This window comes from Dermacentor variabilis, chromosome 4 (genome assembly GCF_050947875.1).
Source record: "Dermacentor variabilis isolate Ectoservices chromosome 4, ASM5094787v1, whole genome shotgun sequence".
NCBI classification, from domain to species: Eukaryota; Metazoa; Arthropoda; class Arachnida; order Ixodida; family Ixodidae; genus Dermacentor; species Dermacentor variabilis.
The window spans coordinates 18,689,643-18,702,616 of NC_134571.1; the positions used below are offsets into that span (position 1 = coordinate 18,689,643).

General features: G+C 42.0%; 1 protein-coding gene across 1 annotated transcript in view; it reads left to right on the plus strand.

The window, feature by feature from the left end:
• Positions 1–12,475: 12,475 nt before the first annotated feature.
• The window catches only part of LOC142577847 (glutamate receptor ionotropic, delta-1-like), a 12,609-nt gene continuing 12,110 nt past the window's right edge, over positions 12,476–12,974 (plus strand). The window contains exon 1 of the mRNA XM_075687285.1: positions 12,476–12,519. Within this exon, the coding sequence (XP_075543400.1) occupies positions 12,476–12,519 (44 nt within the window). The remainder of the gene's footprint in view (positions 12,520–12,974) is intronic.

Here is a 12,974-nt window from a genome sequence, read left to right on the forward strand (position 1 = left end):
AAGTGCTAAAACGAAAGAAGCAAGAATAGAAAACAAAAAGAGCTGCCTAATCACTACAACTGCATCTGGTTTCCCGCTCCTGATGGCTCTTTGCTGTAACTACACTATTCTGCACGTTTGAAAGTGCACAATGGATATCTACTGTCCGCGTGTTTTCTGCATTACGCAAATAGGCATTTCCATAACTAAATTTAACCTATGCGTACATGGACACAGCGATCGCTAAAACTCACATGTGGCTATTCCAATTATCACTCCCACGTATAACGCGACAACGACAGCCGAAGTTCCAAGCGCAGCCGCACAGCATTTCGTCAAAGTCCTGCGAAAATTGACAGAGAACCAAGGGGGGGGGGGGGGGGGGTGCACCATGTGCAACTGCCATATATGAACTTAATGAAGATCAGCCTCTTAACAATGAATTAGCAACAAAAAAAATGCCACGAGACTCTTACGTTTTCGCTGAGCGATAACAAGAAGACAGGAAGACAAAGAAGAAAATAGCATCGAGTTTCAAGACTCAAGTATTACGAGCACCAAAGCAGCTAGCGTGGGTTGTTACTATATGCATATACTTACGACTCCCAGTTGTCAGTTCAAGTGTCTCTGAAAAGCGGGCGAGCTTTTTTCATGCGGCTCGCGTTTCATGCTTGCTTGTCTATTTCTGTATAACATATCGGTACTTGTGCGAGTCGTTTATAACTGCAATTGGTATTGTCAATTTGTGCAGTTATTTCATAACAACGTGTATGACTCATTGCCCACTTCTGCTAAAAGCTTTATGTTAAACTAGCATGCAGTCACCTGGTAAATAAATAAACAAATAAATAAATAAATAAATAAATAAATAAATAAATAAATAAATAAATAAATAAATAAATAAATAAATAAATAAATAAATGCGCCTGGGAATGTTCTCTGCAACAATTCTATTTCAAGCAAGCCGCGAAGTATAATAAATTATTTTTTGACCTGCGGCAGTCAACACAGAGATCTTCTATGTGAGAAGCAAGCCTATTAGTGAGTCTGCCTTTTTAATTGCTAACACAACGGTGCCATCGAAGATCTCGAGATCAAATATCACATACACAAATAGTTATCGAGTTCGTTTTTGTTGTTTACAGTGCGTGCGTGCGTACACGCATTTAGGCAAGCTTCCTGTTTCATACAGCCAAACTATCGCGCTGTTATACGGACAACTTCTCTTCGCACATTCGTTCAACGACTGCTCAGCGCTCACCAACGTACGTCGTCTGTGTGTTTCGCAGCGGCTCTTCATCTGAAACGATAAGTGGGTGAATTGATTTAATTAGGATTGCGGCAGCGGAAACAAATCTTGTAGCATGCTGCACAGATAGGTGCTACCAAATTACAAGTGCGTTGGACGTTCGAGAAAACTAGCGACGTGCTAATGGGACAACGAATACTGGCCAGGAACGGAAAAGAAAGAAGAAAACGAATAAGTAAATCGCAATACGGCAGATCACGCTGAAAATAGTATAATAAAACAAAGGTATAACGTATACGTTTTTGATATAGTCAAAAATTCCAAAAATAACCTGTGGCCAGTCGTTAATCACCAGCTGTATAGAAGCTGGCGTGATAAACATATCTGCAGAATAATGAGCGAAGACTCTATGAAAGCGCACATTTCGCATAGTAATGTTCTATATACATGTATACCTGTACAATGTCATGCGTCGCTTGCCGCTGTGTGTTTCGATCCTGACAGCACTGGCCCGCGGCTGCCAGTCGGCGCGTTGGTTTCTGTCTCAAGTTCTTTGCTTCAGCGCGTCGCGAAATGAAAATACGCATAAAGCTGCGCTCAAATTCTGTATTAGGAAGTATCGTAATCATCGAACATTTTTTGTTAATTTCTTATGGGAAAGTCAGAATTTAGACCATAACAAAGTAATGTCATAGCACGGAGTTTGAAAAAATCCTGAAGGTATCACGCACTTAACGCGAAAACAATCCAAACAATGCACTGTAATCTCCATGCAAGAGGAACGCATTTGCTCAAAACCAAGGAAGAGGAAGCGCCGACAATTCATATCGCGTGCGTTGAGTACAAGAATGACTGATGTCTATAGATAAAAGAAACAAATGTCGCTCCGCGGGCATTGTTTGATTGATTGGTTCAACAGATATTCAAATACGCATTATTTTTATTCTTTCCTCTTTTTTTATATGTTACACATGTTCAGAGTTAGTGCTCTACGAAATGTGGTTTGTTTCCTGTTCAGAATTAGGAACAATCGCATTTCCCACACAAATATTATAGTGCAAGTCTCGTTTTTATTACTAATACTTTTTTATGTTTGACAGGCACACATTCTTGTCAGGTAAGATAGCCACCATCAAAAAAAGAAAAAAAGAAGAACTACCAACGTAAGCCCCGAGGCCAGCCCCACGCAATACAATAAGGTTGATGCAACTGATGAAGTTTTACCAACGACAAGAGCACATCAGCGCTATATGTTACTGATGCGGGACAATAGCCGTGTTGCCGTGCTTGCCGACACAGCTCTGCGTCAGCAACAGTGCGCTGAACCCTCTCAAAGAAAAAAACAAAACATACGCTGGCATTTTTTGGTCACAGTATATTTCGCGACCTATAGACGCAGTGTGAGAGGTTTTTTACGTAATTACTTGAAAAAGCAATACAAGAACGCCAACGTATTTTGAGAGAATACGCACCTGATATAGTCTGCATGGCGACGCCCAAGCTTCTTCCTTGCTTCTTCCTTCTCTTCTTCTGCTAGTGAAGCTGATGATGACCATAAAGTAACTGGCACCTACCTGAATGCTGCCAACACTAGAAAAATTTCCCTAGAAATAGGGAGTTTAGGCCTTGTTTAGTGAGGTAGGGGAAATTTGTCAAGATATAACGAACTTTTGCACTGAGGCATTGAAACTGTGGAAAGACTGACGTGGCGGCAAGATTGTATTTCAGTCAGCACACATCACCTTGGCATCAGCATGCGAAGTATAACTTTGATCGCACTGCCAGTGCAGTGAACGCATCTCGCCAAGTAAAAGGCAGGCTGCAGATGCCCTGAAGTTTGTAAGGATCAGCACTACTACTGAGATTTCCCTGTTCATACCTCTAGCTGTGCTGTCGATGTCTCTGTACACAATCTGACTGAAATATTTACCTAGCTGCAGGTAACCAGCAAAACAAATGTAAGCTGCAACAACAAACAAGGCAGCATAGGCGAACCTGGGCGTTAGCGGGCACATGTACCTATCGCCGGGCGCGACAATGCAGTCTTAGCGTTGAACACCCGACTACGCACAAGTGTACTAAAATTTTCCCATGACCGCCCATAGGCAGAGCAAGCTTGGGCAGGGTTGCCATGTGTTTGGGCGAGTGTGGCCATAGAGTAAATATACAAATTGCCCCCGTATCTGTGTGCTTCACCGCAAATGACGTGCAATCACGTAAGTGTTGTGGCGCTACGTTAGTACAGGGCGCCCCCAAAAAGGACTATTCACATATTTTAGACTGGTGTCATGAAGTGGCACACATTTCTGACACTGTTATATTCTGCAAGGGAGGCACGGTGCCCAATTTCCTTACAATTCAAATAAAATTCCCTGTAATCTTGACACTTCGCTTTATCTAAAAAACAAATTTGGACAACAACAAAGTATAAACCTGCTCACATCTTCTGTGAATATACTAAGCAGGAATCATATTTAGTAGCATAAGAACTTGCACTCGGCATCATTTCAGCTTGGAGTCAATGACTTCATTAGAGAAATAAATTTAAACTATAACGTTTGTAGTCTATTTTCATAATACAAAACAAAAATTATCTTTACAGAATCCATACTGACAAACTGACTACCACAGTTTTCATAAATCTAGGGAATTCTAGGGTTTATCTTTATCCATAATAGGGGAAAACTGACTTCGGAAGTTGGAAGCACTGATGTCCACTAAGGAGGATTGGCAAGGAATCGGGCAGATTTTAGATACGTGTTAAGTGAATAAATACAAAAGTGTATCATTTTGACGAATTAGATACAGTGAGTACAGTACAAGCCAATTTAGAAAAACACTAATTCTGGTAGTGCACACGAAAAGAAATATATATATTAATAAAAAGGACAATGACCGAAGAATGAAATTATTAATTCAGGCCACTAAGGCACCGCTGCAGTCCTCGATATCTAACGCCACACCTCGAATGCCTAGCAACGAGTCGAAGACGCCTTCAACATTTGTAGATCAGTCGACCGACACTACTCCACTAGTCTAGCCAGGTGAGGATGAGCTCTCTTATTCAGACACCATTAGTGTCACAGATATGGTACTTGACACTCGTGCTCCCAAACGCATGGGAGCCCCGATTTCTACGATTATGACAAAAAAAAATCAGCCGTCTCCAACGATAAAAGAAAGTATTCGAAAGGCGGCAGTTTCCGCTGCAGTGCGATCAACACCATTGGACAGTTGACAGTACTGCAGTGGAACTGTCGCTCTATATTCCCAGATTTAACAGATTTATCTTGCCTATCTAATGAACTTATCCCAGATGTCATACATGTTCAAAAAACTTGGCTTTCACTAGAGAAACATTTTCATTTGAAAGGTTTTGGCCTTTCCGATTAGATCGACACTCGCGAGGTGGAGGATTACTGATACTGGTTTCCAGTAAAATTTGTCACAAGGCATAAATTTCTTTTCAAATCATGGACTCCCATTGCGAAATTTTGGCAATAGATTTATGTCTCCCAGGTTTTCACTCATTTTTAATTATAAATTATTTCCCCGCCGGCGTGCAATGTACGCGTGAACTTGATAGGGCTGTGGCTGCCTGTAGAAAAGAAATTTTGTTCGCAGGGGATTTTAATTCGCATAACGTGTAGTGGGGGCTAAAAACAGATTTCTGTGGTAAGCGACTATGGGAGTGGACTATTGATAGTCACCTTTCATGTCAGAACACAGGACAAGTAACGTTTGCTAGAGGTCACTTTCGTTCGGCGTTAGATTTAACATTTTGTATAGCGCCCATCAATGTTTCGCCGTGGTTAGTGGTTGACTCAGCAACCAACAGTGATAATCTTCCTGTGTCATTCGAAATAATTTGTCCAATAACATCTTTAGAATACCAGGCATGCACATTTGTGAACCACAATAAATTTAAGACTTCCATGCGTTCAGCCGTTTTGAAACTTGCCAATGCCAATGATAAGGAAATCGCTTCAACCATTTGCTCATTTCCATAGGGTTCCCGGGAGCAAGCTGTATTTGTCATCCCTTCGGCTAAAGGCACCGCTTGTCGTTGGTGGAATGAGTGTACGCGAGACTATAGACAAAGAAAAGCCACTTGGAAGATGCTACAGCATAATCAGTGCCCAACAAATTGGAGAAATTAACAGTTGCACGCTGGTGTATTTAAGCGTACTGTTAATCTAGCCAAAGATGGATATGGTATTAGGCATTACGATTATCTATCACATTAAAAAATTAAGCATGCTTTATTCGCATTTCTTCGTGCTAAGAAGGTGCTAGCAACGCACTTAGCATTGACTCGATCGTTTTGACCCCGCAAGAATTGAACGCCTCCCTAGAAGAGATTGCCAAAGACTGATAAAATGTATTGACGGCCCGGCTGCCGGCTATTCATATTACGTTAGACACTTCGGATGAGTTCACTCCAGTTTCCCTATCTGAGCTAAATGTGACTACGCTATGCCTGCCGAATACAGCCCCTGGCCCTGACGGAGTCACAAATGCAATGTTAAAAATATTGTTACAGGAATCGCCTAACGTTCTTTTAGATCTAAATTATTCAATTAAAAATGCTTGCATTCTGTTGCAATGGAAGCTTGCCAAATTTATTAATTTGCTTAAGTAACAAAGGGGAGGGTATGTACTGGAGACCATTAGGCCCATTGCGCTTACGTCAAACGTAGTAAAATTAATTGAGCGGCTTCTTCACCTTCGTATCCCGAAATTTTTTCATGATGATTCCATTCTTAGTCACTGTCAGATCGATTATAGGGCCGGCTGCTCCATCTGGCATGCCCACGTCGACTTGGAAAGCCGAATACAACTCGCTCGATGTCATAAGCAATACGCTGCCTTAGTGACGCTCGATATCACTGAAGCATACGATACCGTAGAGCAAACTATACTGATAAATCAGTTAACATCCTGTGGTGTTCCTGGTTATATAGTAGCGTCGATTCACTCGTTTTTAGGTGAAAGAGAATTATATTGCTACAAAAGTGGCTTTTCTTCTTATAGGTACAAACAAACGAGAGGCTCAGTCCTTTCCCCGGTGCTTTTTAATATTCTCATGAGCACACTACCTTGTCATCAAGAAGTAACTACTCATGCCTATGCAGACGATATTGCGTTTTTCGCATCTGCAAACGACATCCACACGGTATAACAACGACTGCAAACTTACATTTGCTCTCTCGAGAAGTGGTTAGATGTTAATCTGTTTTTACTCAATGCCAGCAAATGTGCTATTCTCGTTTTTCCGACACATGACACAGTGCACATCTCATTGTCTTGCCACTCTCAAGGCATAGGTAGAGTCTGTTAAATACTTTTGAATTATTTAATACGCCTCTCTCAACTGGCGCCCACACATTTTGATCATGTGACTGTAAAATGTACCTGTGCAATTGGCACATTGCCTAGGCTTAGCAATCGTCGAATAGGATTGAGAAGAGATACACTTTTAATGATATATCGTATGTACGTTCGCTCTGTATTTGAATTTGTTTGCGCGCTCTTCTCTGGAGCTCCAGCGTACAAGTCCCGTCCTCGAATACTCTTAAAAAGAGAAGCATTACGTTTGTGTTCAGGTCTTCCTAAATTTGTTACAAATTCTGTTCTTTATCTAGAATTCAGTTTTCCTCTTCTTTCGCATAGCTTCCGGCGTTTGACATTGCAGACGCTCTTGGGAATTTATGAATCACCGCTGCGACATTCATAAACAATTTCTATTTCACAGCCTGTGCTATATTTTGGTGTCAAGTGGCCGCGATTACATACTCCGCAAATTAAGTTCATGCAATAGTTACTTGACTCTTTGGACGTGCGCATATGCGATATACCTCCGATTCCCGACAGAGCTGTTACCACGAATACTCAATTCAATGAAAATTTTTTTCTAATAACGCAAAAAACTTCCACATCGTATTCTAGACAGTATATTACAAGATCATCTGCAGAACCTTCAAACAAGCATCGTAATTGCGACAGATGCTTCGCAATGTGAAGAAAAGTCAGGTGTAGGAATATTTTCCTTGATTCTTGATAGGACATTTTCTATTCGGCTGCCAGATTGTATACCGACCTTTTTTGTCGAATTCATGGCAGTCGTGCTGGCATTACGCAAATTAGGACCATGAATAACGTCAGCCGTGATAACCTGATTCATTATCACTGAGCTCATCCCTTACTGCTTCTCGTGATTCTCGCGTAATGAGGACGTTTCATTCATGGTAGCTGGGTACTTGAGAAGCGCGCGTTTAATTTGGGTGTCTTGCCATAAAGGTCTAATTATAAATGAAATTGCAGATTATCTAGCCAAGACATCGATAAGTGACCCGATTCTCCCTTATACTCCTCCTTTTGACTGTTCATGTCACTGCTGCTAGATTTCGCAGGATGTCATTATGCAGGCAGTATATTAGGCTCCGCAATTACCAACTCTTCGGATTAACGACATTTTCTATACTCTTGGCACAGGTATTTTTTCCAAACACGAAAAATTGAAGTGCCCATCATGAGGCTGCGCTGCCGTATACCTACGTTGAACTTCTATCTACACAGGTCTGGTCTGGTCCCCTCACCATTGCGCTCATTCTGTTGCGAAACAGAGACAACAGATGATTTCTTGTTGTCTTGCAGGCGTTTTTACGTTACAAGAAAACGATTACTAGAAATCCTGCTCCGCAATATTGGCCTGAATGTGTTGGTGCCTGTGATCCTATCTTTTGGAACCTCCTTTATTGGGCTCAGTCACAGAAATGTTTGCTTGGCAATCCAAAGTTTCCTAATTGAAACCAATCGATCACCATGTTAGACTGATAGTCCCCCCTCCCCATCATAGCTTTCTTTTATTTATTTATTTAAGTAATTTAAGACACAATTAAAACTACATAAATAATTATTTAAATGCACGGTTTTCTTCTCATTGATTCTTTCCACTCAGAAAAATTTCACTTCTTCAGCTACAACGTTCAAATTGTTAATTCCGTTGTTTTTATATATCTAATTTAACCACACGATTCATGGCCAATCCCCCACTGTATGTACCCCAGCCACTCAGGAGAACAACAGCAGCAACAGTTATTGCGTTTAGCAATCATATCGATTAGACTCATAAATGAAGATATCGATGGCGATGCATACATCCCTCTGTGAATGTCCGATCAAATTTTATTATTTATCGGGTTTGGACATATAGAAACAATCACAGATGCCAGGAATAGAGCTAGCTGGCAACTGCCACCAGGAGGGGCAGAACGCCTGCCGACTCTAGAAGAGAAAAGGTACATAAAAATCGTCAAAAGAAGAACGGGACAACTATTAAAAGGTAGAAGTCATTTTTTTTTAATGGAGCAGGAGGGTAGAGAACAACACAATAATGAAAAATTCATGCGCGTCACACAATTATCGGGCGGCACTTAACGACAAGCAAATGGTCCACAAAGTGACATAAAACTGGAGCAACATGGTAAGCTATAATCGCCTAGCATTTTTCTCCAAGCATAGAACCTCGAAGGACAGCAGCACCGGAAAGTTGAATGGCAGGCCGGGCTGTCCCATTGTAATGTGCTATGTCCTTTTCCTCAGGGAGGAAAAACGCCGGAAGTCCACTAGACAATGCTCAATTGTTTCTAATTCGTTGCAGAAATTGCACAAAAGAGAAATCTCCAAACCAGATCGGCATATGTCTAAATTTAGGTGCGGTAAGCTTGCTTGCTTGCTTGCTTCCTGTATTATGGCGCGTACCCACTACGGGGAATTGGCCAAGAAGTCGGCGGTTATACAGGTGGGGGGAGAGAAAACTTGATAGAAGTCAGGGTAAAGTTGAACTTGTACAGGCACTTCAAGTGGATAAACTAAAGTTAGAGCCATATTCTTTCCTTAAAGAGAAACCTGTGCTTTATGAAATGATACCAAATTTGAAGGTAATAAACTCTAATGAATTCAAATTTGTGAAATATTGAATTACGAACTCTAACGTTTAAGTAGTTATTTTTCGTTCTTTTAAAAGTAGGACAAAATGCGTGGGACAGAAAGAAGCCCTGCCTCGGTACACTCCGCCCCCCCCCTCCTATATGCATACCTGATTTGACTTATGACTATGAATGAATGATTCAAATGTGCTATGGAAGATTGTCCATGTTGTATTGTATGTGACATTAGGACACTACAAAAAACAATGTAAATAAAGATTGGGCAGAAAATTTGAAGGAAAATTGAAAATAAAATTAACACTGAGTGTAACAAGAAATGCTTCCTGAAACAAACATGGGGAAACTTCTAAATGGCAGGAACATCCTTATGGCAGTGTGGAAAAAGTACTCATTGAGAAAAATAAAAGGACGCGTGTTTGCAGCTTCTCCTTGCTTGCGCAAATTGGGCGGGTCCTCGCACTTCGTTGCATAGTTCGCATAACTAAGCGGGAGGATGCGATGCGAATCCCTGCTTAGGCCGCCCGGACGTCAAGGCCGAGCGTCTGAGAAAAACTGTCGTCGAACCATCGTTGCAACGTGCTTTATTTATATTAACTGTAAAACCATTGTGGGGAATGTCATCGTCTGCATTACACATAAGCACCCCGCAAACAAAAATATTTGTGTGTCGCGTCTGTATACCCTAGAGCGTTTCAAATATTGGCGTGTTGTTTTAGATTTATTAGTAATGGCCGTGCCCGGTGGCACGTCTTTGTACGCGTCTCCCTACAATTCATTCAATGGAGGCTGGACAAGGGTCGTTGACCCCTTGTTCGGGAACCAACGGACCATAAGCTTTGGAGACCGGTCTGCCTATTCAGGCGCGGAGGGAGGTGCCCCAGATGCGGCCATCATTTAAAGAAGGAACAAAACGTATTGATCTATCGAGAGGCGATTCGACGAGAAACAGTTCAATAAATGTCATTTACGAATTCACCAGCGATAATCCAAACAATCCGCTCTGCATAGCCCTTGCGAGAACACATTTCTTCTTTTACGTGTCTAAAGGCTGAGCACGGTTGACGTATTATTGATGACGTAAATGTGATGGCGAAATGAGAGAAGTATGCCTGAGTGGAGAAAACCTTGTCCCCGTGCAAACATCCCAAGACATCTTGCTGTTCGTCGTGTACCGACCAAAGTGGTACACGTCCACCCCCGCGGAAATGGCGCCGTATGCACACTGCAGTATTTTTTGCGCAAGCTGAGACACACAATAAATAGAAAAGGTCAGTGACGTGCCTTGTACCAAATTCGTCTGTCGTATAAAAGAAAAGTAATAAATAGAAAGCAAGTGGGACCATTTCTCGCTTCCGTCACGTGCTCATATGAAAACGGCATAAGAAGCTAAGGACAGTAAGATTTGCATTGAGGTAACAGGGTCAATTACTCGGAGTGCCGTGCGACATCTGATTGATGTATGTCATTTCAAGAAGAACGAACAACATATTTCTGCTGACGACCACTATGCGTGTCTATCAAGGAAGGAAGATCAAATGAACATGCTTATACGAGAGCCGAAGCAAAAATGGCACTTTTGCCATTACGTACCGGAGTCCGCAAGGATCCCATTACGCTCGACCGTTCGTAGGTTTATGTTCATGAGGATGCACATGGACACGTGCCCCAGCAGGAACAGCGAAAGTCATTTAGGTCATAGCGTTGCGAAACACAAAAAGCCGAGGATTTAGCTCCCTTCGTGGCAGTTCAGTGATAGGACTTCCAACTCGGACTGCTTTCAGTTAAAGCGGTAAGCGTTTTGATGGGGGCGTCAGACCTATAGGGTATTGATTTCTAACTTAACAGTTGAGATTATGTGATTATGAGTTAAGATTATTTATCCACTCAAGACAACTCGGCAACATCCATGAATACATTAACGCTTGTAGGACGAAGATACGATGGATCGCGCTGACGACGTTTAGGTTTTGCTTTCTATAAGCAAGTAATCGTAATCTGGGTTTATTGTGTATACTCGATTGCCGGTAATGGAAAACCAAGAGAGTACGCAGTTTTACTATTTTTTATATGTGTGGTTAAATTGTTGATGGTGAGAATATAGTAGTGATGCTTTTATTTTACTCACTGCTCTTTCATAAATTCGTACCAAGTTACTGGCCGCCGTGGGTTCACTGTTTTCACTTCTGTCTCTCTCTCTCTTCATTTTATGTTTGGGTGAACGAGGCTAGTCGCATGCCTTAGGCGAAATTCAATGAGGCGCATAAATGCTAAGCAATCAAACGCTCGGACCAAAAAACACTGACGAACTCTAAATTTAGCCGGGTCCGGACCGGCTCCAAATATTCCCGAGCTAGAGAGGCACTTGGCATAAAACTACGCCTATCTTCTGTCATTCAGGGCTGAAACGTTCAACTATAAAGCAAGTTTCTTTTTAAAAAAAAAAAAACAATGTCGCTTTCTCATTTCTCACAGTGTCGCACTTCGTTATGATCTCTTGCCGCAGATGAACACCACTCAAGAGGTGTTGAAAGTTTCCTTCATACCAGTGAGTCAAGCAGTTTTCACAAGTGCATATAATCTCGCAAGAAACTATTTGCCCGCCTGCGCAGCATGTTGCGCTGTTTTGAACATGAGCGAGCAGTAAATGTACATCTACACTTCGTGTTCAGAACGTTGTATTGCTCTTGTCTTCATTCTTCCATTGTCCACGATTTCATTGTGAGCTAACAGAACCGGCACACAAGCACTAAATATTCAAGCTCCGCACCACAGATATATTACACTGAGTTATGAAACGCAAACTTTGCCTTTGGTTATCCTCGACATAATTCGTCAACCGCCAAGGTGACTCACTGGCTATAGTGTTTTTTTTTCCCTAGCGATATGGCGAAATAAAGAAAGAAGAAAATGTCCGTGCGCTTATATCCACTCGCAATCAAAAATAACCAGAGTCATACACTATGGCGTCTTTCATAGCTAATAATTGAGCCATTAAAGTGCCATCAGTCAATAAAACTAACCAAGCTCATTTGTTAAAGAAAGCTAGCGGCACCCACCTATGCACTTGTACCACAACCCTGACTTATGCTACGGTGCATTACGATATTATATCGAACATGGCTTAAGGAAATAAGTCTCGCATGCAGCCACCCAAACGTCAGCGCTCACTCTTCGTAGTGAGCAGAAAACAGACGCGTGCGCAGTGTATTGACGCCAAGTGAGGGCGGCCCTAACGCAGTGGCCTCCGTACTTGACCGTCGCTTACCGCGGTGGCAAGCTGGCAGTGGGCGGGCCCATGGGTCAAGTACTGGACGCCCTCACCACCAGCCTGAACATGACGTGAGTTCAGTTACTTCCGTTCCTCTGTCTTGCTTTTGATTTTCCCGAAGTAAACTTCATATAAAAGTCAAGAAGGACGCGGCCTTGACTTATAATTGAAAGCACTTCATTCAAGGCTGGAAGTACTGCTCAGGTATGCTGTGTGTGCAAAATACTGAAACTCAGTGCACTTGTTTGTAATATTGTCAGTATTGGGGACTCAATCCCATCGCTCGTGGTCCGTTGTCAAGATTGGAGTCCGGTATGAATTAGAAGGTAGCTGGCCCATGCCGTCGTCCAACTTATCCACGCTGAGGACGTTGATGAAGGGAAGGACTGCTTCTCATCGAGAACGAGGAATATGGGTTTATTTACAGTATTTATATCAGTCTAACATGACTGTTTGAGAAAAGTACATCAGTCTGACATGACTGCTTGAGAGAGAGTCTCAGTCCAACATGACTGCTTAAGAAAAG